At 40.6% G+C, this 26,235-nt stretch overlaps 2 protein-coding genes across 2 annotated transcripts in view; one reads left to right on the plus strand and one right to left on the minus strand.

Annotated features, from left to right (window-relative positions):
* The first annotated feature begins 224 nt into the window (after positions 1-224).
* On the plus strand, positions 225-3,785 carry lrp2bp (LRP2 binding protein). Its single transcript, XM_030765510.1, has 8 exons — positions 225-333; positions 800-933; positions 1,444-1,557; positions 1,819-1,961; positions 2,333-2,438; positions 2,691-2,914; positions 3,321-3,486; positions 3,720-3,785. The coding sequence occupies exons 1-8, from the start codon at positions 225-227 to the stop codon at positions 3,783-3,785; spliced, it is 1,062 nt and encodes a 353-aa protein (XP_030621370.1).
* Positions 3,786-4,347: 562 nt separating this feature from the next.
* The window catches only part of snx25 (sorting nexin 25), a 31,670-nt gene continuing 9,782 nt past the window's right edge, over positions 4,348-26,235 (minus strand). Inside the window, exons 5-19 of the mRNA XM_030766710.1 lie at positions 23,280-23,466; positions 20,094-20,164; positions 17,556-17,746; positions 16,298-16,429; positions 15,261-15,536; positions 14,435-14,599; positions 13,112-13,243; positions 11,537-11,677; positions 11,118-11,231; positions 10,179-10,340; positions 9,553-9,670; positions 7,862-7,928; positions 6,690-6,871; positions 5,648-5,748; positions 4,348-5,007 (exon numbers count right to left, since the gene is read on the minus strand). Of these exons, the coding sequence (XP_030622570.1) occupies positions 4,942-5,007; positions 5,648-5,748; positions 6,690-6,871; positions 7,862-7,928; positions 9,553-9,670; positions 10,179-10,340; positions 11,118-11,231; positions 11,537-11,677; positions 13,112-13,243; positions 14,435-14,599; positions 15,261-15,536; positions 16,298-16,429; positions 17,556-17,746; positions 20,094-20,164; positions 23,280-23,466 (2,105 nt within the window). The 3' untranslated portion in view covers positions 4,348-4,941. The remainder of the gene's footprint in view (positions 5,008-5,647; positions 5,749-6,689; positions 6,872-7,861; positions 7,929-9,552; positions 9,671-10,178; positions 10,341-11,117; positions 11,232-11,536; positions 11,678-13,111; positions 13,244-14,434; positions 14,600-15,260; positions 15,537-16,297; positions 16,430-17,555; positions 17,747-20,093; positions 20,165-23,279; positions 23,467-26,235) is intronic.

Genomic DNA, 26,235 nt, shown 5'->3' on the forward strand with positions numbered 1-26,235 from the left:
AGGGAGCCCAGTGACGCTTTAGAGAACTCGGCGTGCTCGCTTTTACTTTCTAAAAGGACACGAATGAACACAAGTGTATCTGATGTAAAGCAAAAAGAGCAAAAAGAAAAACGATTATTATACTCTCCGTCTTACTCTTTAAGAAGTTCCTAAAGGTAATCTAAACCAGTTTATTTTTGCAAGTCAGTTGAATTTTCAGTGAACATCTCGGCAGACTTTGAAGGATGGAACTGGGTAGTAAAACAAAGTCTGAGGAGATAGTTAGGTCACACGAGTTTGCCACCATCGAATACCATGATGAGAAGACGGATCTGCAACTCTGTGAGCAATCAGGTATTTATAGGATTTGGGGGTGTGTATTTAATTATTGATTACTTTTCTCATTTAATTGGTCATTGGGCGTTGCATCCCATTGGAGATCGTTCGAGACAGACTCGGCATTGTGTCATAATAAAAAAGGAACATTAATGGAACTTCATATAACATTACATAGGTTGTAACCATTTCTTCACTACCATGTGACCAGAGGGAAAGAGGTCATTCACTTTAATGAGCCACATAAATTTATCACTAATGAAGTGATGTGAGCGACCTAGATCGCCCTTCTAAAGGCGTGCGTGATGCAAGACGCCGTGCTGAAATGTCCCGATGTTCCTTCACGAATACGTTGAAATAATAACGTGGTGAATTTAAGAATACAGTTGTTAAATGACAATATACAACACAATGAGTTCCAACAATTCCTGTCATTAAATATGAGAAACGCTGAGTAACTTTGTAACTTTTGTGAAACACAAAGCCCATTACCTATCAGACACAGACGCTGAGAGCTGTGCCATAGGGGTGGAGGAGACTGAGAAATTACTGAAGGCGAACGCTGAGAGAGGAGACAAACAAGCTTTGTTTCTTTTGGGACAGTTGTATTATGAAGAGGTAAGGATAACAAGGATATCTGGAGAGCATTTTTTTAACACTGAGTTCTTGAATAAAAGAAAAGAAAAGAAAGGACTGTCATAAGTTTTGCCGTATTAAAATAAGACTGTACAGGCGAAATGTATTTTAAAATGATATAGATGTAATTCAAGCTCATTTTCAATGTTTTTTTTTTTTAATTTCTCCCAGCTACCTCCTAATTGCCAGTACGTTACATTCGATGTGCCCTTTGGAACAAATTACAATGGTGTTTGATGTATGAATGACTTGCCTGAGTTTGTAAAAAAAAAAAAAAAAAATCAGTTTGCTGACAGAAAAATATGTTTCCTAAATAAAATCTGTAATCCAGGCTTTTAATGGGTAATTGAGAAAAATGTCCATATGAGGAAAATGTAGCCATTACTCTTGCCCTGCAGTGCGTGTTAAAACATTATGAGTCCCCTCGTTACCTCTTCCGAATATAAATCTTTTGTACTCTTTTAACCGTAAGCTGTTGTGCCTGTGCTCCAGGGTCGCTATGTGGAAGCAGAGACAGTCTTTAATGGCATTAAGGATGAAGATCCACGTGCTCTGTACCAGCTGGCTGTGATGTGTTACGATGGCCTTGGAACCACTGCAGACCATGTGAGTCCATTTTTCTTCATTACATACCACACGAAAACACTTGAAACATCTTAAAAGGTTCTTGATATTGTATAAAACATTTAAGGGCTGTCTTGAGCCCCCCCCCCCCCAAAAAAATGCTACGGCTGTACAAAACTGGACATTTGGTTCTCTGCAACTAATTGGGGACACCTTTGTGGAGTTTGACAGTAATGCTGTCATTAAAGCAGTTCTTTCTGAAAGATGAAATTGCCTGTTGTTGTTCACGTTGGCCTGAGACAGGTTAAAGCAGTGGAGTACATGAGAAGAGTCGCTTGGTGGCACTCCTCAGATGTTGGCTCCATCAGATACACTGCCCTGTACAACATTGGCCGAGCCTACATGGAGGGCTACGGAGTGCAGGCGTCTGACTCAGAGGCCGAGAGGTCAGTGTGGGGTCAGCTCCTGCCGAACAGTGCAGTCAGCTGGAGATATTGTTGACCGTGGATGGTTCAGATAAATAATGAACTTTAATGGTTAAGAAAAATGAAAAATGAAAAACATACCATTTAAATGTTAAAATATAGATAAGTGTTAAATAATGTAACCGGCTGGTATTGTAAAATGCTTTGTTTCATGAAGTCTTTTGCTTGGTGTGATGATGAGCATTTCATGTTTGCAACAGCAACAAGTATCTGTTCTAGTATTTGCAGTTTGTTGTAGACTGATATGGTCACATATAGAGTCATATGTCAGAATAATACAACTAATACCTGTTATAAATGTTAATGAGGTGCTTTCTGTAAATCTCTGGCAGACACTTTCTTCTGGCTGCTGATGGGGGTAACCCTCATGCCTGTGTGAAAGCCCAAACCTGTCTTGGCATGTTCTACTCAAGGCCTGACACACTTGATCTCAAAAAGGTATTCAGAATGTTTAAGAGATACAAGAGGATGTATATCAAAAATATTACAGAATACAAAAAAAAAACACTTCAGTTGGTTATCAGCTGCACCAAAATGTCTTGCCTGCAATTTTTCTTAAACAAACCAGTTGTTTCATTGCCTGAAGTGTGTTATAAAAGAAACAATTTACTTAAAAGATTTATATATATATACACCTAATGGGGTTCTTTTCTTTTACAGAAGTTGTGTATTTCTTTTTTCTTTTTGCAGGCATTTTACTGGCACACAGAAGCGTGTGGGAACGGCAGTCTGGAGTCTCAGGGAGTGCTGGGGATAATGTACTTGTATGGGATCGGAGTACAGAAGGATCCACGGGCCGCTCTGCAGTGTCTGAGGGAAGCAGCGGAAAGGGGCAACGTTTATGCCCAGGGTCACCTGGTAGCGTACTACTACCACTGGAAGTTCTACTCCAAAGCAGCCACTCTAGCTGAAAGGTACCACATACTCACAATTACTTTAATAAAGTCCATATTATCCTTGGCCTAATCAATGAAACAATGAATCAATGAGCCAGCCAATTTTTATCTATCTGTTCATCCTAGAGAGATAAATGCATATTTGTATAATGTTTATTATATTATATATTAAAGTTAGGCCTAATTTCAGTAGAGTTGGATGAAATTTACACTTGCAGTTTCATATAGTACATATAGCGGAGCACACCTGCAGAATATGTTTTGGTTAGAACATGTGCTTTTGTCTCAAATATTTTAAGAGAACCATATGACACATTCATTCAGATATTTAGTTTAATAATACTATAAAAATGATATAGAAGTAAATTATATAGGATTTAAAAAATAATTATAAATAATTATATAAAAAAAATTGTTTTTAAAGGATCTCCAAGTATGAGGACATTGGTGCCATAGCAAGGCGGACAGACTGTTTACCAGAATACATCTCTAAAGGAATCGCCACTGCTCTGTTTTACCACGGCCGCTGCCTGCAGCTGGGGCGGGGAGTGGAGCAGAACGATGTCAGTGCCAAAGAGTGTTTTATTAAGGTAATTTCACACCGAGAGTGACAGAGGTCTGTTGACAAAAAGACGGTTTAAAGCAATTCTTAGTGAGGTATGCTACCTTGTACTTTCTCTCTTTCTCTTGTTTTTTTTTTTTTTCCTGGCATGGAACCATATTGTTCTACCACGTGAAATAACGCGGATGAAAAATTCTGTTTGGTGATTGTCTGAATGCGTGACCTCTAACATGCTTTACCCGCCGTCATTGACTGCTCCAGGCAGCCCAGCTGAATCCAGAGGTCTGTAAGGACCTCCAGATGGACGTAATCTACGGCAGAATATAGTGACCGGCGACCTCAACACCCCTCTGTCGCATTGTCGATGGTCTCAGATTCTATCGTTTCCTCCTTGGTCCTGACCTGAGCTGATTCATGAGTAAAAGCCACTGTTCTGGAAGATTCCCCCCTGTGTTTTGTCCAATGTCACATGTAAGACTGAGTTAATTGGTCCCTAAGAGGGTACTTCAGAGGAAAATATGCAGTAAGGTACTCGGTGCTGATAATGCAAGGCTGTCTGCCAGCATCAAAAGCCACTATGCACTATGAGTCTGTGATCTGAGAGAAAGCTTCCTCAGGGATTACCAGTGCTGCTTATTTTGCATCATTTTTGGTAAGAATCATATCGTAATGATGTCTGAAGAATAAAAAGTTAACGAATTGAAGTCCAGTCTGTAAATGATGTAAGCTTTCGTGCAGAATTCTGAATAGCTGTTTTCAAATGTTTGTCTCGGTGCAAAAGGTGCTGTGGTTCCTATAAATCTAAATTATTACAAAGACTCTGAAGAAAACAAAACCAAACAAAAAAGGTGTTCATATTCCAGTTTGGGATAAAGAAAGGATACACAGATACTGCATTTTTGCAATTTATTGCTTATAAATGCTCTAATCTATTTCTGGTAAAAATAAAATCTATTTTAATATCACAAATAAAATAGTCACAATAACTTTACATTACATATTGCACGATAAAAAGCTTTTATAATAATCACAATATGTACTGTACGGTAGGTAGGAAGGTTTGAGAAGTCCGTGTTTTGTTTTGTGTTTTTTTTTTTTTTCCTTCTCTTAAGTGAATACAACAATCATTCCACAACTATTCACATTATAAGACCTAAGCAGGTCAAAAGAAATTCCACAAACAAACAAAACATGGCTGGTTGGCAGTTGGACTGATACTTCATTACAATTCAGCTAGTGACCCAAAGACAGTTAAAACATAAAAGAATGAACTGAATTTCAAGAAGCTCCCTAATTTCAGTGCTACTAGGTCCTCAAGTATGTTCAGATAGTGATACAGAAATTAAAAACAAACAAACAAAAAAAGGATTTTCAAGCACATGAATGTAAAACAGGATGACTGAAGCTGAGGTGACTCCAGTCCTTCTGTGAGAATGTATGTACGTATGTATGTATGTATGTACGTATGTATGTATGTATGTCATCAGAGTTGGTCCATTTCTGCGCTCAGTTCAGGGCACAGTTCTTTGAGAAGCATTTCCAGAAGAACCTGAGGAAGAGAAAGTCAAGACAGACAAGGAGAGAAATATGAGTCCAAGTTAGATGTACCCATCATTCCCATAATTAAGGCGTTTTCAACCTCATTCATTTCTACCACTAGATGGCAGCATTTCATTAAGCTTTTAATAAGGACGCAGAATTGCTGAACAGTTTTTTCCAATTATTCACTTTGACATACAGCTTAATATTGTGTGTTCAAGCACCATTCACAGAAAAATGATTCTCTCTCTCCACAGAGCCACATGTGTACTGCAACTACATAGATATCCTGTCAGCCTCGTGTGGGTGGGGGTAAAGGGCATGTTTCTTCCTACTGTCAGCTAACCCAGACAGAAATAAACCTTAATAACAGTCTTTTTCATGAATAAAAAAAGATCGAGGATGTGAAATGACTTCTTTCAAAAATGGAAGGGTTAGTCCCTGAACTTTTGCTGCCCTGAGTGCATTCAACCCTTAAAGCCAAACTCAGGTGTGGACGGTTTTGGAAGGGAAACGAAAGCGACAGCTGTGGAAAGTGAGAACGAGAGATGATGTGACACTTTTCTCGGTTCAATTCATACTCGTCAAAGAAAAAAAAAAACGACAAAAGAAAAGAAGTAGGTGGGGAATTGGTTCTGATGTTGACTCACATATAGCAGATGCTTATTGGCACTGGCTTCCTGAAATGCGTTGAAGATCTTAATGATTCCATATCTGGCGTTTTGCTGGCCCACTAAATTCTGTAGTGCATCTAAGAGAAAGAGATTATTCTGACATTATTAACTGTTATTGTTATTGGAACTGCATTAACAGAATAAAATCCTAAAGTTTAAATGATGTAAAATGCATGTCACAACAAATTAATAACATAACTTCAGAAAAAAATGTCATCTTGAAGTATGATTAACGTAAATAATTGTATAACAATATATAATAATGTTTTGTGAATCTCACAGACTAATATAAGACCATTACTGACTCATGCTCAGTGAAACATTGGCTGGAAATGCATTTATTAAAAAGGTACAACATCACAGAATTTTCAGCACATTCTGCAGTGTCGCTCTCCTACGCTGAGGACAAAGTAACTCTCTTCAGTCTCACTCTACACTAGCCACACGAGTGTGGCCCTCTAAGAGCCAGCGAGGTGGAACGCAATTAGTTCCGGCTCTGGTGCTAGAGACATGTAATTGCCTCCGTATCAGCTCGCTGGAGAGTCTCTTGATGGAAACGTGTTTGGAGGGCACCGGCTATCGTCTTTAATTAAAACCAGGATGGCAGAGAGTTGAAGGCATTTTATACTAACAACTTCACACTTCGCTGGTTTCCCACAAGGGCGACAGAAACAGAAGTGCTGACTGTTTGACTGAACAACTGTCACAGAGAGCGACGGTTTAACTCCTGCTTTTTAAAGTTTTGGGGTTTTTTTTTTTTTTTTTTTTCCACAAGTGTATATTTGGTGAAAACTATGCTGTTTGTCACTTGAACATTTCGATAAAATAAAACGAGCTCCGTGAATGATTTGGAGAAAAAAAGCTTTCCCGTTATCTCTGCAGCTTCACATCAAGTGTTAAAAAAAAAAAAAAAGAAAAGAAAAGAAAATCTGGAATACACTCATAGTAGTAACTTTTCACTAAACTCAGAATAACTAATTTATAACTTGAGGTAATACATATTTGTCTTCAGTCTCACCTGGGATGTTGTCTAGCAGCTTTTGTTGTGCTCTCTCCTTGGTCTCTCTCCGCTCCGAGTCTGACCGGACTTGATTGTGGGGTGCAAGCTTCCCGTTGGGCCAGAATGTGTCCCGGAAAACATTGATATAATAAACTAACATCTGCTCACTAAAGATCCAGTTCACCGTATCTCTGATCTGTCTGTGGACCAAAGTATCACAAAGAAGGAAAGAGATAAAGAGACATCAATGAAACAGAGCATTATGCTGTTACACTGAACTTAAAAGGAATATTAATAACCAGCACAAAAATAAAATACATCCCGTACCTCTGATTTAATTTGGTTATTACCTGAACCTCTGGCAATAACGTATTTATGAATTTATTTTCTGCATTTGAAACAGCACTGACTGAATTATTCAACTGACTTCTGAAGCATATGGGCAGTATCTACAATACTATTTATGGATATGGGCATATGGGCAGTGTTCAGCTCTAATATCTACAATACTATATATGGATACATCGTAGAGGCATAGTCAAAGTATACTCGAACTACTTTGTCTCCGAATCAAGCAGAAAGTGATCATTGCTGTTGTAGGACAAAGACGTAATAATAAGTCTTCGGGCAGGTTCACTCACTGCACCAAACACTTACGTTTCAGTCAAAAAACACTTGAGGACATTATTCGGACATAAAAGCATGGTTCTCTACTCTGTTTGACTTTTGAGACGGGGGAGAAAATGACAGGCTGTATCAGGGAACACACGGCGGTGTGGAGTGAGAGCGTCTGAAAGGCAGACACTCTCTTATGGACAGACAGCTCTAACGACGTCCATTCCAGACCTGTCACCGGCAGACACTTCATCACATCCAGACAGACGAGGAGTCCGCTTCGCACGGTAACGACAATTCCGCACACACGAGAAGTCTGTTATGGCATCTCGAGGACACTGGGTGAATGTCCACCCCGTTGTGAATCACTGAAGAACACGTTATCGGCTGGCAGACCGCAATTGTTTATTATTGTGTCTTTTCGCATCGGCCCCGAGGCGAAAAGGTCACCGTGCTACTCCGTTCGTGAGCTTATGATCTGGAAACTTTCCTCCACTGTATTGCATGACAATTTGATTAAGCCCCTTCGAGGGTGGATTCTATTTCGCAAATGGATAGAGACAAATCATTCTTACTTGTTTATGGTTCGTCCAAAGGTGACTTGGACTAGTGCAATTAGTGTCTTCCGCACCCATTTAAACACTGCAGAGAGAAGGAGAACAAAATGTTGGACAACAATATCTTCAACTGACAGAAAAATCAAAGTCATCAAAGTTAAATCACAGAACAGCCCACGTTTCACCGGTCCGCGAGAAAACCTAGCAGAAACGTGCAAAGAGGTTTAAACGCCTCAGTATTCCATTTCAACGACCTCCCCAAAAGATTCTAAAACAAGTCTCGTCTTTCATGCCCTTAAATTTAGTCCAGAATATGTTTTTCTTTTTTTCCACACCCAGAGGGGCCGCATTTCGCAGAGTCTAAAAGCTAGCCATGCACATACTGCTGCCAGGCTTAAAACCATATTTGTTTTTCATCGCGCTGTTTGCAGTTCAGCGTAGAACACTTCTGTATGCAAACAGAGAGACACCCAGACAGAATAAACACAGTTTTTATACAGGACTAGACGACAGCACAGTGACAGTACATATGGACCTCCTGAGTTCAGAGGGAGGAGGACGAGAGTGTGTGTGTGCGTGTGTGATATTCCTGAGAATCAAACTTAAAAACTCTACAGACACGGAAAAGAAAACCGAAAATTCAGTGGGAGCGGGGGACTTAATAAAAACATTAAAACTATTTAATTTTCATGACCAATCATTGACAGGCCATCAGTATTCTCTTTAATGTTTCGGATGGTGAATTTGAAGGCGGTTGACTGTTTTTTTGTACTGGACAGTTCTTTTTGATATTTCATCAATGGTTATATTTCTCTTTTAACATGAAAAGCAACGTTAACATATCAAAGGAATTTTATATGATATAAAAAGTGTGGAGGCATTACAGTAAATGTCATTTGCTTATGTGTAACCTCAGATGAGGTGACTATATTGTGTAGGTTCCAATGTATTTACTCTGAGCTTCCGTTTTTAATAAAGTACCATGTAATAATACAGAAAAGAGGCCTATATTACATCATACTATTAGACTTTCCCAAGGCAGAGAAATCATTAAATTACACGAGGCTGTTTGAGGAAAAAAATAACTGTGACGTTATTTTGAAATGCCTCTGACAAGACTGATACAACAACCGTGACGTCTAAACTTCAACACAGAGATGGTCCACACTGAGTTTAAAATCAATGAGCCTTAATGGGATAGTTAGGAAAACACTTGATGCTTGCCAAGATGATCTATTACTGAAAGTAGTCTGAGATCTGCTCCAGAGAATATAGATAAGGCTGAGTGCTTCTGCAGAGGGAGAGTATCGCTGACTGGAAAGTCACTATATCTCATTACAACAGAATCTGTCCAGTTCAGGAGAATTATTTGTGAGAGGTAAGCCTCTGCTCTCTATTACAGCAATGAATCTGGAGACCCGCAGTCACGATTTTGTAATACACAACACAACGTCTTCATGAAATACACAAGAACAGAAACGATTTCTTTCTCTGTCTTGAACATATATTTGTTTTATGAATCACTGCATCACCACAGAATTGGATCCATCTCTCTGTCACTCTCTTGTTCTCTCTCATACGCAAACACACACACACATGCCTCTCTCTCTCGCTCTCTTTCACACACACACAGAAACACACACAGAAACACACACACACACACACACACACACCATTCCACTGTGGGTACAGGAAGACAATATACTCACTGCCCCTGAGTTCAAAGATCTCTCCAATGAGCATGAAGCAGGGCTCTGCCAGGGCGTCTTTTTTCCCGTCTGACTCGTCACCGTAGTCCGACAGGTCGCTGTCATCCTCAGCTTCATCCTGTCAGACATCGAGACCAAAAAAAAAAAAAAAGTCACAGAGAAAACTTCACAAAACAGACACCGCATCGACTGAGACGAGAGCACACGGAAATCTCTCTCCCAACAAAAGTTTAGAATTGGCCGTTTTGATTTTCTCCTTGAAACGACCACTCTGAACAGCAAATCACAGGATTCCATTTTCATAATAGCTCCACCATTAAGGTGCCAATTCTTCAAACGCTACATTTCCCTCCGCCTGAGCATGTTTTTTGAACAACGTGTTCTCGGTAGCGTGCTCTTAGCAGCACGCATGACGGTGATGTAGAGGCATTCTTTGCCATGTGTACCATCTTACGTTCACAGTCAAAATTCTCTCAGTTCAATCATCAGTCGTTAAAGACGTGACCCAGATGGAGACTGCTGTGACCACGCACTGGGGGAAATAATCGTCGCGCGTTAAACAGGCTGCAAACAAGAGCGAGTACTCTCGGACAGCAGGGAAACACCAGTTAAGGTGTGGGCAATACCTCCTGGTGTGAGAAGAAGTCTCCAGGCAATCTTTCCAGGAATGAGGCCAGAGAGAAGGAGGACTTCTTCTGAATGTCGATGACCTTAAGGTGTTCTGGTGAGGGGCTGAGGAAGGCGTATAGAGCTTCACTCTGACACATCCGCTCATCTGTCAGCATTTTCTAAACAGGACACGCGCCCATACACGCACACACCCGCACATACACGCAAATACATGCACGCAAATACACACACACACACGCAAAGCCAGACAGACATAGTCAGGACATTAAACAATCAATTAACATACAGCACCAACTTAAACATTCTCCGAGACATGCCACGTTAAAAGAAAGGAGTAAACGTCTACTAGTTTGGGTTTTTTTCTTCTGTTTTACATTCTGTTTTACACTGAAAACACTGCGAATCAAGACACTAAAATATCTGTAGATCTGATGCAAAGAGCTGATAAGAAACATCATTATGGGGCACAGTATGACCTGCAGCAAACCGAGAAATACACGTGACCAGTTAAAACAAAAACGAAATTCATCGTTTCTTGACGGAATTTGAAAAAGAAGCGACTAAATACAGCATGGAAAAGATGAAACGTCTGGAGTGAGCAGTCTTGTTGTTTTTGCCCCGTCTCTGTCATTCTCTATTTGTCGGCTGTCATATTTCAGTCTGAAAAACTTGCTTTCTTGACAGAAGAGAGGAACAGCAAGGCTGAGCAAACAAATTGCTGCTACATTTCCATTACCCCTGAGAGAGAGCAAAAAGCCCTTCAGCCATAATGAAAGAATGAGCGAGCTACCTGTACTTGAAATTGTTTTGTCTGGTTATATAAGCCACGCTGGTACGAGGGAAGATATTTAGCAACGAGAGAGGTCAATGATTTAATACCGCGCTGATTCTGATACTGATCACGAAAGTGGCCTTGACAGTGGTGTATGTCTTACCTGTAAGAAGGTATTGAGTTGGTTTTTGGATTTCTCGAGGAATTTTTGGTCAACAGATTTAAATGGCAGTTTACTGAGTGAGGGAAGCTGGACTTTTTTCAAGGAAGGAAAACACTGAATGGAGAGAAACAGAGGGAAGAGAAAGGGAGCGGGGGAGGAGAGTATTAGCTTGTGAGGATTATATCTCTGTCATATATAATTTGTATCACATCTAATAAAACACAACAGCGTGATGACTCATTCTGTTACCGCAGCAACAAAGTCAGGGGAGTAAAAGTAACTGTCAGGTCACAGAGGCATTTCAGAGTTTGGCATGTATTAAAATATCCACGGAGGTCTATGTATGACCCTCAAAGACAGTTACTCCTCAAATGTCAAACAGGTTTAAAAAATAAATAAATAAAAAAATAAAAAAGTACCTCCGTTAACTTCCTGTGTAGTGCCTGGAACTCGCTAAGTTTCCTGACGACAGTCCAGCGGCTGTTTTTCGAGTCGTCTCCTTCCAGGAGACTCACGACCACCGAGTAACTGGGCATCTGCTCACCGTTCTCCTCAGCAGCCTGTAAGAAATAAAGAAACACAAAACACATACAAACACACGAAGACAGGCCGTTTTTAAAATCATTACCCAGACAAACAGAATACAAAACAAGGTCTTCCCAGAACCTCCTCTCAGTGCCTTTATGTGGAAACATTGCCCGATTAAAGACAGACAAATATAAAGTAAGCAAAATCAAACAGATCAAAGAGTCAGTGTCAGCAGAGCAACAGGTATCATGATAAAAGCAATCTAAGCGATCCTAGACACCGTGGTAAACCTAAAACAGTTCACTTCATTTCATTCATTTATTCATTCATTTAGCAGACGCTTTTATCCAAAGCGACTTCCATGGCAGAATACAGAACCAAGCACTTAGCCATTAAGGAGCTTCCTGTGGCATAGGTGCTACTGCTAAGCGCAGCATTAGACCGCATACAAGCGCAAAGCAGTCTAGGCACGAATGAGAAACATGTCACCCGTAGGCCAGACTTCACAACCAAATCCTATAAAGGCAAATCTCTCATCTGACAGTCAGGCCCGACACATCAAAAATGATTAGAAAATGTCAATTAGCCTGCTCTTCACGCGAAGTGTATCAGCGGCAAACGCTACAAAGCAGAACGATTAAGACCAAAGTACATATTTGCATAGAATCTGATAGATGAAATGAGCTGCAAACCGCACAGTACGCTAGCGTGCTAACGTTTTTACAGCCAATTAACAGACAAAGCATTAATCACCGGCAGTCTGCGAACCTAAAACAAGCCTGAGGGAAAGGCAAGGAAAAGGAGTCCTTTCAACGGCAATCAAAGGTTTGGACAGAAAATGAAAGGGGGTAGGGGCAATATGCTGAAACAGCTCGTTTACAATCATCCAATCAATTCGCATCCATCTTGAGGTGAAATGGAAAACATCTTTTCTCCCTCCTCATTATCTAAAAAGGCTTTCTCTGCAGGAGTTTTCAGTCAAGCGCAGTCACCGCTCTCTGCTCATCCCAGCGGGGACACGCCCACTTTTAAAAAGAGATGACAGACGAAGTCAGTCACGAGAAAAGAAAAAGCAAAACAAAAATTTAACACAAAGGGAGGCTCTGATGTCACAAGGATGAAAGACTTGTTGTGACAAAGACAGGACAAACGCTTTCTAACTGCAGGGGGAATAGGGTACTGTCACTAAGGGCAACAACAGGTTTCTACGGAAACAGCATGTTGTAACCTAGTGGACGGCACGTTGCGACTGTAAAGAACAATTTTTCTTCTTTTACCCCAAAGGACGGTAAGGTGAGTGAACGGCAAACGGAAGCGCTGTATGTGGTTGCTAAGGAAAATGTCACGGTCTAAGAATAGAAATAATACATTAGTGCTGGAGCGCCACGCCACTGTCATGACAACGACACTATCGTTAAGAGGGTGGCAGAATGTAAAAAAAAAAACGCTGTCTGTGACGGACTGACCTCGGCGCCGCTGATGACGGCCCTCCACGTGCCCAGGTTTTCACACCACCAGTCTGTGCGTGAGATGTGCAGCTGCAGGTCACTGTGCTCCTTCTCCATTGCCCCGATCTCCTCTTTCAGCTTCGTCACAATCTGACCAACACACAAATATCAGTCAGTCAGTCTATCAGATAAACGACCTGAGCACTGGATGCAGAGACTGAGAAGTTTAATGAGATGATCTTTACAGATTGTCTGAGGAAAGCTCTGTAGATATACTTGAATATGTAACTATATGTAAATCTGTAGATATACTTGAATATGTAACTATACGTAATCTGTAGATATACTTGAATAGGTAACTGTACGTAACTCTGTAGATATACTTGAATATGTAACTACACTTAACTCTGTAGATATACTTACATATGTAGATTTACTCAAATCTGTAGATATACTTATATATGTAGGTATACTTAAATCTGGTGAAATATATAAATATGCAGGTATACTTAAATCTGTAGATATACTCTTAGTGCTCAGAGTTACACATTCTTGCATTGGTTTCTTACATTTCTTAAGCTCGTAGAATCTTTATGCGCTACTCTTTATGCTCCAGAGCACCTTTCTGTTCCCTCTGTTGGACAGTAAGACTGATGCTCACTTGGAGTGGGCTGTTTCAGGGTTTAGTCTAAATTATGTTTGGTTCACATGTTACATCAGCTGCCTGTGTTAAATCATTATCTTCTTTCAAGGGCTGTGTCTCTGGCCTTATTAAAACCAAACATAGCAGAGGGCCATGACTCTCACCAAGGGTAATGATCACAAGCCCTGAACTCATTACCAGCCAGCAGACAGTGGAGGTTTTAAAAGCGGAGGTCTCTGCTGGAGGACAATGCCAGAGGCATTGGAGATGTTCTGGAGCCTACTGAAGGGCAATGCCAGTGACATTGAAGAACATTGGAAAGTTGCTCACATCTTTATTGACTGTGAAGAGGCAGTAAATAAACAGCCTGAGAAATTAAATAGATCCTACTCATCTACTCTTTATCCTACGTTTCAAAGCAAGCCACATCAGAGAGATCAAAAAAAGAGAGAGACATTTAAGAGAGGATCTCAGAGATTTAAAAAAAAAAGAAAAAAGACACACAGTGGATTTTGCACGCATAAACAACCTTGCACGCCTGACAACCATCAAAGGAAAAAAGTTGACACCAAAAGAAACTCCCCTTAAAACAGACCATAACAAACAAAAACAGCACATACCACATTATACCACATTAAGTTTAAAAAAAAAGAAAAGACAAAAAGAAGAGTTGAACCATATGGAGACAATTCATGTACCTTTTTGTCAGGCTTGGGTGCGTTCAGTATTGAACCGAGCGCTTGGCGTTTGTACTCCAGCTTATCGTAGAGTTGGCGCAGTTTGTTGGCAGCGTAGCTCGCCTGCTCGTTGATGCCCTTACTGCCCTCATCCACGCCCACGTCCGCACCCTCCATAGCTTGGCACTGTGAAGAGAGACCCATGCAGACAGACCGTTAAGATTCCTGCAGTAGCATGTTCCGCATCTTTTTCCTCGCAAACGCACAGGGTGGAGTCATAAGGGCATTACCAGTCAGTTATGAAGGTATGGATGGTGCCTAAAAATATTATGTTTACGACAGACTAATGCCAACCAATATACTATGCAAAGACATATGAACCTTAATACAACCTCTGTAAAGTAAACTGTATGTAAATCAGACGCTTTGCTGACCACCAATGGTTTCAAGACTAGAGTGAGTTTAGAGAAACACAGAAATCCTTTCCATCTGTTAAAGTACTTTTGCATTCATAATGACTGATACTGATACAGAGACCAAAGATTTTTGCCTGGAGCACCGTTATATGCTGTCAACCCACACAGAAATGGAATTTCTGTTGAATTATGCTTCATAAACTGAGCCAAACGAGGTATCATAACTAACACGATGGTTGAAACAAGCTAAGCTAATGAAATAGATTTACCATTAGCGTGACCTTAGCCCCCAAAGAGTGAGTGAGAGAGAGAGAGAGAGAGAGAGACAAAGAGACAGAGAGACAGAGAGAAAGAGCGAGAGAAAGAGCGAGAGAGAGACAGAGAGAGCGAGAGAGACCAAACACGGCAGAAAAAGGTCATTATCGACTCACGGTGTCATCCTTGTCCTCGCTGCTGGACTGAGAGCTGTTACGCTGCTCCTCTCGTTTGATGAGACGCTCGTACAGGTCGCTCACCAGGAAGGAGGGGTAATAGCGCTCCTTCATCGTCTCGTAAACGTCACCCTGGATCTTGTGGAACACGTCGGTGCCTTTGTTACCCACCAGGGTCTGCTGGATCTCTTTATACAGTGCTTTCTCTACAGGGATCTCCTTGCTCTCCACAAAGAAGTTCTGGTAGATCTCCCCCACCAGTTGGGGCACTTCATTCTGGAATGAAGATGCAAGTCAGTTGATGATTCGTGTTATGTGGTCTATGGTCAGTGCAGCTGATGGCAGTTTGAGTTGTTTTAGGCACTTCGGTTATAGCAGGATGCATCCAAGAGGCACAATGATCAAGCTAGATTTTCAACTCAGTCATGGCATAGTGTGAAACATAACTGGGAGAAAGAAAGTTCTTTCAAATACCACAATAAAGCTGAGACAATGTAATATCCTTACACTCTTTTGTCTTCTGACATGAAACCTCTCTATAAACATAATTTTACACCACCCTACAGATACAATGACTCACCATGAATGATGGGTAAAGAGAGATACTGTTGGTTTTTTTTTTTTTTTTTTAGACTTGGCTGAGTAAGAGATTTGATTCAGTTCAACTTTTAATTTTGGTCATCACTTCACAGTTTGTGTACCTCTATCGTCTAGTGGTGTTTTTCCAAGACATTACTTTGCATTATATGCTTGCTTAAGCATGTAGCCTAATTATTTCAACTGAACATATGTTTCTGACAAAGAAAACAGACCGTTCAAGCCAAGCCATCACAGGCAAACCTCATGAACATGACAGGTTTTCAAAATGAAGATCAATTCGCACTTCAGTTCTGTTGGGCAGAACAAGTAAAAGTGCATATCACCCTTTTGTTTTCCATATATGCCAATGTTTTCTGTTATTTCTTTGTAGCCAGAGAATGCAGAGGAGGCTGAAGTAGATACATGCCAGTAGACGCCATCCAGGCCCAAAGTCTTACCTTATTGGCACTCTTCAGCGTTTCCACTGACTCCCAGAAACTGATGAGAGCTCTCTTGTCCACGCGCTCCATGTAAACACGGAAGTGTTCCCGGAACATTGAATTGGACATAATCTCTTCAAACTGAAGGATCTGTTACAGAAAAGTAGGAAAATATTCATAAAATCATTGGCACCCACTTAAAAAAAAAAAAAAAAAAAAGTTGCAGCTCCATTGTTAAGTGCAAATGTTGAACGTCATTTTTTTTTTCCTTTTCCAACAACACAGCATCTGGTTTCAGAAGATATAAGACATTTTCACAGAGTTCACACCGGGCAATTGCGAGCTTATTATAGTCGTTCCCATCATTAGACAAACAAACGTGTGATACTGAAATTCTCAGAAAACTAAGAGCCTTAGGACTGCGTAACAGTGAAGCGAAAGCGTTGCTAGCTACATTTGATGATCTATTGGAGCAGAATTAAGTGTTAAAAAGTCCGATCTTGGACAAATGCGAGGCTCACAGCTGAAACCATTAAGCCTCAGCCCCGGTGGGATTTAGCGAGACGGCGCTGTGGGCAAAACGTCTAATGACAGGCAGATTCGGTTAGGACAAGAACAGCATGTAATACAATTAACTAGAGGGCTCGGGAGATGCCCCCAGTCACACTGATGTTTTTCAGCCAGCTGCAGGATCAGGCAGTGAAAACACGAGGGAGTGAGAGAGAGAGAGAGAGTGAAGAGAGATGAAGCTGGCTTCTCCCATGAACGCTTTGGATATGATCACAGCACAGACATCATACCTGTTTTCCCTGTCCATATGTGTGACAGTGATCAGGGTTCTTATGTTTGTATATGGACCAAAAAAAACCAAAAAAACAAAAGGGAAAGCCACATCTGTTGATTAATAACACTGGATATTCATTATTCATGTTTTATCATTTCTGGCGAATGATTCATTATTGATGTGGCACAGCTCCCATTTTCTCATCCGTTTTCCGTAAGACTAATTGCAAATTCATCAAAGTCCCACGGCAAATCAACTGTTTGGCAGATGGATGCATACCCTCCCCCCTATTCTAAAACACCAAGACACTCCATGCTGATCTCCACAACACCAAGGCATCTCATCCTGTTCCACGTCCTACAATACTGGGGAACCTCTAGATTGCAATGCCTTTCCTTGGCTTCGACCGGATATACCCTGGGGAGACCAGTGGAAAGTGGTCTCCGCAGTTAAACGCTCGGGAGGGTCAGAGGGCCCAGAGGCCTCACTCACCTTCTGGCTTTGTGGCCCATCGCCATCATCCTGAGCCCCATCCTCCTGCTGCTCGTAGTTAGGACCACCCAGCAAGCGGATCCTCTTCTCACACTGTTTCTTAGCCACTGTCAGTTGGTTGATGTAGCGTTTCATGTTTCTGGCCCTCAGCAAATCTGCCTTCATAGCAGCTGTCTCTTTTCCTTTACTGTCTGCATGTAGAAGGAGAGAGACCAAGAAGAAAAAAAGAAAACTGTCTACGACCTTCAAAATAAACATAGTCTAAAAAAAATAGCATAGGAAAAGAACTGAACACAAAGAGATCTGAGAGATAAACACAGTTTACGGCAAACTGACTGACAGACAGGGAGTGAGGCTATGACAAAACACCGTTAAGTCGAAACAATATTTTGACAGGTAGAATTACATAACAGTACTAAAAATGCAGCATCCCACTTTCACCCCCACGGTGAGCTGAAACCAGTGAAAAGGATTTTTGAGAGAGAAGCTACGATTATAATCATATTACAAAACCAAAGTTTTCACATCACTATATATTTAGCCTGAATCATTTTCATACTAAACTAGATCCAGTGACAAGCCTCTTAACCCTTTGTTAGTTCCTCTACTTCAAGGTGAAACATCCATAGCTTTAAAACTCAAGCAGCTGGCTGTTTTAAATGACTGGGAAATTTATCGTGGCTTTCCTGGAAACACACTTTGTTTACAGCCTACACGCTGGTAGAGTGATCTTGAGTAAATCTGTGAATACCAACAAAATAAGTTCTCCATTTAGAAATGAAATAAAACTTTAAGAAGTGTGAACAACGGCGAAGACCTTTTTTTTTTTTTTTTGAAGAATACGCTTCTGAATGCCACAACTATGAATCAGCAAATCTTCCATCATAGCGTAAACAATAGTTGCTCACCATTTCGGGCTATTTCTGATTTGAAAAAAAAAAAAAAAAAAAATCCAATCTAACATTCCAGACATGCTTTTACATAAATAGCTGCCCAGTATGAAGAGAAAGGAGCAATCAGTGCAGACAGAGGCCATCTCAGCATGCCCTGTCAAACACAATAACTAAGCAACAGAAGACAGACAGAACAAAAACATTTCAGGGATCCCATTTCTCCGCAGCCCTTCACAGAAACTTGTCGAGCCTGCAGTGCTTTGTGAGGATACGTTGAACGGCTGAGTGCCGTGTCAGTAGGAGAGACTGGCATAAGAGCAATATAAAGCAAGTTTCATCCACAGACTATCAGCACATAACTTTGTGATGTCTGTTTTCAGACCTAGAGGAACAACATATCATCCTTGGTGTAGTACTACATCTAACCGTGCATGGGGCCACGCTTGGTTTGACCCTCTACAACTTACTGTATGCGCAGACTTTTCCCGGAAACTCTTTGACTTTTCAATATGGCCCAGATAAATATTTTCTGAAATGCACACATTACTGTGCATAGTGGTCCACTGACAGGTGCAGGTATCAAAGGACTTCTGCCTGAAAGGGTCTTCCTGGATTGCCTACTTTTGATCAACTGATTAAGATTAAGATTAAGCAGTTAATAGGTCACTGTACAGCTAGGTGTATCAATATTGTAGAGGTATTTATATGGCTTGATAAGCACAGATTTAGTATATCACAAAGGTATGCAATGAGCAAAGAGGCTTGGTAGCAAGGCAAATACTTATCTAGCCTCCAAAGCAATTATGACAAGGAAACCATGGGCAGAATTTAGGCCTTTGCCGTCTGTTGACATTGTACATCTGTGTCTCCAAGTCCTTGATGTGAGTGACCTTATATGCATATGCTTCAAATAACTGCAACCTCCTCCCCATAGATCTCCGAGTCTCAGAACAAAACGAGAACAATAAACCAAGAGGAGTTTAATAACTGAATACAATTCGTTCGTCAGTGACTGGCATTTACTTGTACAGCCATTAGGCCCCTGTGAGCCATTTGCAAAGCCTTTGTGTGACACATGGAGGGCACACTAAATGCCATCGCTTGCTGGTTCAGACTTCTGCTTCATATCACATTTTCACTTCAATTCATTGGGTGAGTGAACCAGCTCTGTTGTAATTACCGAGCTGTCACTCAGAGAGAGGAAGGAGGAAAAAAAAAAAAAAAAAGTTTGGTAACGGAAATGGTGGCTTTTGCTTATCGAGGTACGCGGGTGGCACGTCGGTGAGAACGACATTGTCAGGGTAGCGCAGCCGTGATGGAGTCATGCTGTCAAGCATGCTGGGACAATAACAATGTTCATTTGGGGGGGGGGGGGGGGGGGGGGGTGTTCTTTAGTTGACAATCTAACCTAGGCAGGGTTTTTTTTTCCTTCTCTCTGCGATTAGATCTCATGACACTCTCGATATGTTACAAAAAATCTCCGTCTATCTCTGGACACCGTCTCCTTTCAGAGCTGACCAGAGGAGGGCCCAGGTGCGGCGATCAAGTGGGAAAAAATATATGATTCTTACACACTACAGGGGGTGAGTCAGCTTTTAAGAGGCAAAGAAAAAAAAAACCCCACAGTCGTGGAGGACAGGTCTACCTTTCTGTTTTTTCAGCTGGGGAATGCTGCTGATGGTTGTTGCTTGAATGATCTCCACCACAATCTGGTACCTGGGAAAAACAAAACAAGAGAGGAGAAGAAGGGACAGGGAATTATGGTTCGCTGATAAACGCTATTGTTTTACCCGTCTGTGCTCAGAGGGTTTCAGTCCAGCGAAAAATAACCTTCTTAAAATGCATGTAATTTGAACTGGGTCATATTATCAACTATCACCCTATCAAAATCAGATAAGGCAATAAGATTTCGTCCCATCTGCTCTCTAATGCAATGTGTATTGTCATGTGATAAACTACTCTCTCACAGTATCTCATTTTTCACCGCAAAAAAATTGAGCAAACGTCCTCTACGATGAGAATCTGACTCCGGACTGATGAAATGGATATGCTCCGATAAAAAAAGTGATGAATATTCATTAAAGATTATTGCTTCTTCAAGCAATTTCGAGGGACAAAAGCCCTTTAGTGAATCCAATGAGCTCATGAAAGTCAAATAAGAGAAACTTTGGGAGTTCAGAGACGTGCTGACCCGACCGGGACGGGGTACAGACGGGAAGCGCGAGAGACGTCTGAGTGAAAAACGTAAAAAAAAATAAAATAAAATAACGTAAGACTATATGAACTCCCAGACATGGAATATGCCGGAACCATTCTGTTAAGCCCGCCACCGAGTATAGCCCAAATAACTGAAGGCAATTTACCATTAAAAATACTAAGTGTGCACTTTTGAGGGTATATTAGGGTCAGCTTTATTCTGATGACTACTGCATCACTGTGTTTAACCCCTTATCAGTTTGATTACAGGACTGGAACATTTATTAGGTATAGTGACAGGTGCTTCATTTCACGGATAACAATATGGCCATGATTGCAGAAATAAAATTTTACAGCGTGTCACACTGTTGCTATGGTGAACCGTACCGTAGCATTCAGTTAGAGGAGGAAATGAAACAATGAGGCACCTCGCTCAGATAAAAATAATGGTAAAATGTGAACTGCAGTGTGTGTGTTTATACTGGAACAAAGCAAAGGAGTTCAGCATACCACATAAGGTTAGGTACAGAAATCCTCTTTTCTTCACCCTCTGGTTATTGGTTTTCCCTGTATTATTGGAAAGGTCTTTGTATTTACCTACATTACCTTGCAACGACTTCACATAACCTGACTCTTCAATGCGCATTTCTGAGGTGAAAATGTAGTTCTTTTTTCTTGGTGTTTTGTTGGACTATATATTTTTTTTGGTGTCTGATGGGAAATTGGGCTCACTCTTAAAGGCCAACTGACTTCCACTGGATCTTGGTTTGAACTCCTTTAAGATTCCTAGCATATCTTGTTTGATCTGGGATAAGAATCTAATTAAGGGCCCAGATGAAACAAATCCACCTTTAAACTCACAATAAAAGACCTACTTTTAAAATGCTGCTATGGAAAAAAAAAAAATCTTTAATCGGTCTACTGTTGTCATAGTAACATGGGTTTCTAGAAAACAACAACAACAACAACAACAACAACAACAACAAAAAACCCAACAAGCACTGCATGTTCCCTGCACTTCAGTGCTGCATTTTCATTCGATAATATTTGAGGTTCTGATATATCTCTTTAAGACCACTTACTTCAAACACCCATCTACTTCACAAAATAATAGCCTTAAAAATACTCAAATTTTCCTTCATTTCAGACATTCATTGTTCATGAAAAGCTTTTCAACCTGTCTTAGAGGACTGTTACCTTCAATGACACAGAAAAAGAAGAAAAGAAAAAAAAGACATGAAAGAGCAGAGAGAAAAAGACACAGTGAGAAACACTGGAGAGAGAAATGCCTGTCCTCTAATTTATAGCTTTTTTTTTTTATATATATATATTTTTTAGAGAGCCTGTCAGAGAACAGATAACATGTTGGCGTTGGCACTGCGGGTCGAGAGTGATGTGTTCTTGCCTAGCTCTGACAACACTCAGAATCAATAGTGCAGCAATGTTTTAAAGGAGCTTTCAAATGTCACTTTTTTCTTTTTTCTTTTTATGACTCATCCTGCAAATCCTCACAGCAAGCAGTGCTACGCTGCTGTTGCTTTAAATCACCACACCTCACAAGTGACCAACTGAAATCTAACCTAAGCTGATTCAAAAGGTCTCAACAATAAACCAATATGCTGTCTATTTGGCCAACTAATCATCTGAAAGACCAAAGGAGGCTTTCAAAGAATGAGTGAGAAGGAACTGGAGTTAACCAATGTCCTGTCAATATGATAAAACGTTACACAAAATGAACCAGAAACCAATGAACGCAATGTTAATGACAGACCAATAACAGCACTTGTTCAAATGACTGCTGCTAATTAACAGCGTCTTTTAATCACTGCTGGCCGACGAGAAATAAAACATCTGGGTAACAAAGTACGACATCCAAACCAAAAGTAAACAAAGCTTCTATTTATAAACACACTACATAGCGTGCTAGTGAGGGCTATTCAAATGCTACTGCTAATGAATTTGAGCCCCAGTAAAGGCTTTGAATCCTGTTAACCCCTCTGAGAGTCAGACAGCTAAAGAATTGCTTTGGGTGAGTGGTTAGACTAAAAGAGAGATTTCCATGGCAACACAAAGACTCTTCTCCCCTGAATGTGCCTGAGTGACGTGATGTCACAGAGAGGTGGCAGTGAAGTCTGAGAGAGGTCAGATGGTTACTAAGAGACAGTTCAGCCCCTCTACTTCAGATAAGAAGTCTTCAGATTGGAAACTACCATTGCAACTCTATCATATATATATATATATATATATATATACACACATACACACACACATATACATATACATACATACATATAGACACACACGTGTGTGTGTGTGTGTGTGTGTGTGTGTATATATAACCACTTAAAAAGCCATCATGCACTCAGGGCTGATAGGAGAAGGTATAGTTCAGGTAATGGCTCTCTCTCACTGGCTATTACAAAAGGGAATGCTGCAGCCGCTAATATATAACGACCCACCGCACAATATATTTCTGTTGTAGCTTAGCAATAAAACACCAGATTCAACTGAAATATACCTGGATGATTAGGTAGAGGAGCCACTTGAATCAGATGTTCTGGTGCTAGTCCAGAAAACCGGTTAAAAATAAATAAATAAATAATGCGATTTTGAAATGGCAAATGTGAGCTCTGACCTGAGTTGTTTGAGAAAGTCGATGTCTGAACTGCTGCTGATGAGTTTGATGAACTCTTCGTAGGAGGGGGCGTAGGTGTAGGCCTTCTTATGGTGTTCATTCACCTGCTCTCTGTGCTCCAGCTGGGCGAGCAGCATGCGGTTTATATAGTCAGGATCACTCAACACCTCCACCAGTGGCTTCAGCACTGTGCACACACACAACAACAACAACAAGGGCCATCTTAACATGCATGCCAAGTCAAACAGACACACACACACACACACACACACACACACGCACACACACAAACAACAGCAACAACAAGGACCAGCTTAACATGCACGCCAAGTCAAATAGAGAAACAGACAGACAGACACACACACACAGAGCGATCTTAGTACTGAACACATACACACTACTCAGCCTTCCCCCAGGTGTCTCTTAACATTTTTTTCTGCGAAAGAGGTCAAAATTCTTAGGAGTGATTCATGTCTGCGAACAAAAGGCAAGGTCACAAATCCATTAGCTGGACAATCTACTGGATGGATGGAACCTAATTCTGCAAATTAGTGCAGGTCCGCGAGTGTGTGGATATCGACTGTCTTAGTCTAATAAAGTGAATCAGGAGAACAGAAACACCAAGACGAGGTTCTTGAATCTCCCCTCATAGGATTTCCCTCATATAGTCATCTTTTATTTTACATTGTCCTTGCTTTTTTTAAACACTCAATCTACTTATCATTCCAGAAGCAGAAAGATCTCAAAGCGCTCCATACTGCTACTGCTGGCAGATGATTGTCAAATTTGTCATTTCTTCTCTAAATCTGCATCTAGGGCAGAGGACCCTGCGGGTTTTTAAATCCCTCGCGTAGGTTGGATATTTCAGGGCTTTACCGCTTGTTGTATGTCTGATGCATAAGTAACTGAGTGGGCGCTGACTTCACATTCAGACACAGCAGTGGATGAAGAACCCAGGACTGTGTGTTGTGTTTCTCAGAGTGCTGTGTTCTCAATTCAGTGTTGTCATTCTTTCACCCTGTTCACTCACTTCACCTGAGGAAGAGGAAGACCCCATCAGTCTTCATTACTCGTAACGCGTAAAAGAGTTTGACCGTTCTTTGGACAAACTGCGTGAATGCAACAGCTTTTTAATGGTCGTTTCACAGCTGAGTCATTCGGCATGAAAGGGGGGGGGGGGCGACAGCCTGGCAGCAGTATTCTATAAAACATCTCATATATTCTGTCACAGAAAGACAGTAGCGCTGGGACATGTATCTGTTTATTCCTGCTTCTGTAAACCCAATGCATGATTATGCTAAAAAAAAAAGATTTATGATACTTTCGTTATACTTTTATTTTAAAAAAGTACATTTTGGCCTAATTACAGGCCTAAAAAAACGGTCTGGCACTATGTGTACCACAGACATAGTGAAATAGCACATATACATCGTGATGCTGTTTCCCAAAACAGCTGACTATGAATAAGGAGAACAAAAAAAATCTAAAACACTACAACCCAACTTTGCTCTGTTTCCACACAGAATGATTCAGCTAACCTCTGAAAATTGGAATCGGAGATCTAATTACGCATCTGTCCATTGGCAGCGGCTGCCAGAATAAACTCAGGAGCTGCTCTGGATGACATTTAGGCACACATTCCTGGAGAGATCCGGAATCTACCACATACAGTTCTGCCAAAGTTAAAACACAACACCATATTGTCCTTAAAATTACCTTTCAAATGGAATTACACAGATACATTAAACTAATCTTTTGGAAACTTTTGGTTTTTTTGGCCGAGAGACAAGGTCTCTAAATCTAATTCTGGTCTAAGTACACGCTACTGCTCTGCTTTGCGCCTGTCTAAGTAACTTCCTTTGAAAGACAGATATGAACAAAAAAACGGGGAATAGAGTGTGTAGCTGAAGAGATATAAATAGAGATCTTGAAAGAGAAGGCTGAAGAGAATATGCAGAGGGGGAAACCCCCCCCCCCCCCCAAAAAAAAAACAGACAAATAAAAAGCAAAAATCTGAAGCTCTTTAAAGACTGCAGGAAAGAAGTTGCTTAGTAACTGCCAAAACTAAACGAGACAAAAGAAATAAACAAACAAACAAATTAAAAAATAAATAAATAAATAAAATTAAATGAGGTCCTACAAGGACATTTTTGTCAGCTCACTGTTCACTGCACCTGCAAGACAAACGTGTCCCCGTGACATCTGTCTATGTCACGGCTGCCTGTAGCTTTCTTCCCACGTGGCCCGAGTACGGCTCCAAACAACAGTAAATTTGATTTCAGGGGGTGACCCTTTATCTTTTTTCTTTTTTTTTTTTCCATCCGAGTCTGCCAACGCAGTGGCTTAAAAGCCATACCGTACCGAACATTAATAATAACAATATAACAAAGCCATACCACATGGAACATTCATAATAACAACATAACAAAGCCATACCGCATGGAACATTAATAATAACAACATAACAAAGCTGTGAGCTGGGGAATAGATCATAGGATGTTTCAAAACTGTTTTATCAGTTCTTGCAATAATGAGTAGTAAGGTTTAAGTAGGTAAGTGACACCTCCGAGCGTGTTCAGAATGATTCAAGGGACAGGAAATAAAAACAGATCCTAGTTTAAGGGGCCTTGTTTCTCATCCTCTCAGATATTTAAAACAACTACTAACTCTGTGGCGGGTGAGTCTATTACCACTTCACAATTATGACTCACTGGCATAAACACAGCCTTTGTAAAAATTTAGTGGCTGAATCAATATGCATTTTAAGTATATATATATTCATAAATGTACTTTTGATATTAAATATGCTATCAGCATCTTTAGAGTTAATAGAGTTAGAGTTAAAAGATTATGTGACTCACTTCACAGACGTCAAATAGATGACAAGGGCAAAGCAAATTCTTAAAATCTTCCAGAGAGGAAACTCTGGCGAAGGCAAAACAGTTAGAATTTGACA

The sequence above is a fragment of the Chanos chanos genome, chromosome 2, assembly GCF_902362185.1.
Source record: "Chanos chanos chromosome 2, fChaCha1.1, whole genome shotgun sequence".
In the NCBI taxonomy this organism is placed as follows: Eukaryota; Metazoa; Chordata; class Actinopteri; order Gonorynchiformes; family Chanidae; genus Chanos; species Chanos chanos.

What these genes read in the sequence shown, in the direction of transcription:
- lrp2bp (XM_030765510.1), top strand. Translation starts at nt 225, where the DNA reads ATGGAACTGGGTAGTAAAACAAAGTCTGAGGAGATAGTTAGGTCACAC. An exon ending in GACAGTTGTATTATGAAGAG is followed by an intron (nt 934 to 1,443) that starts GTAAGGATAACA and finishes CCTGTGCTCCAG; the next exon opens with GGTCGCTATGTGGAAGCAGA. An exon ending in CCAAAGAGTGTTTTATTAAG is followed by an intron (nt 3,487 to 3,719) that starts GTAATTTCACAC and finishes TGACTGCTCCAG; the next exon opens with GCAGCCCAGCTGAATCCAGA.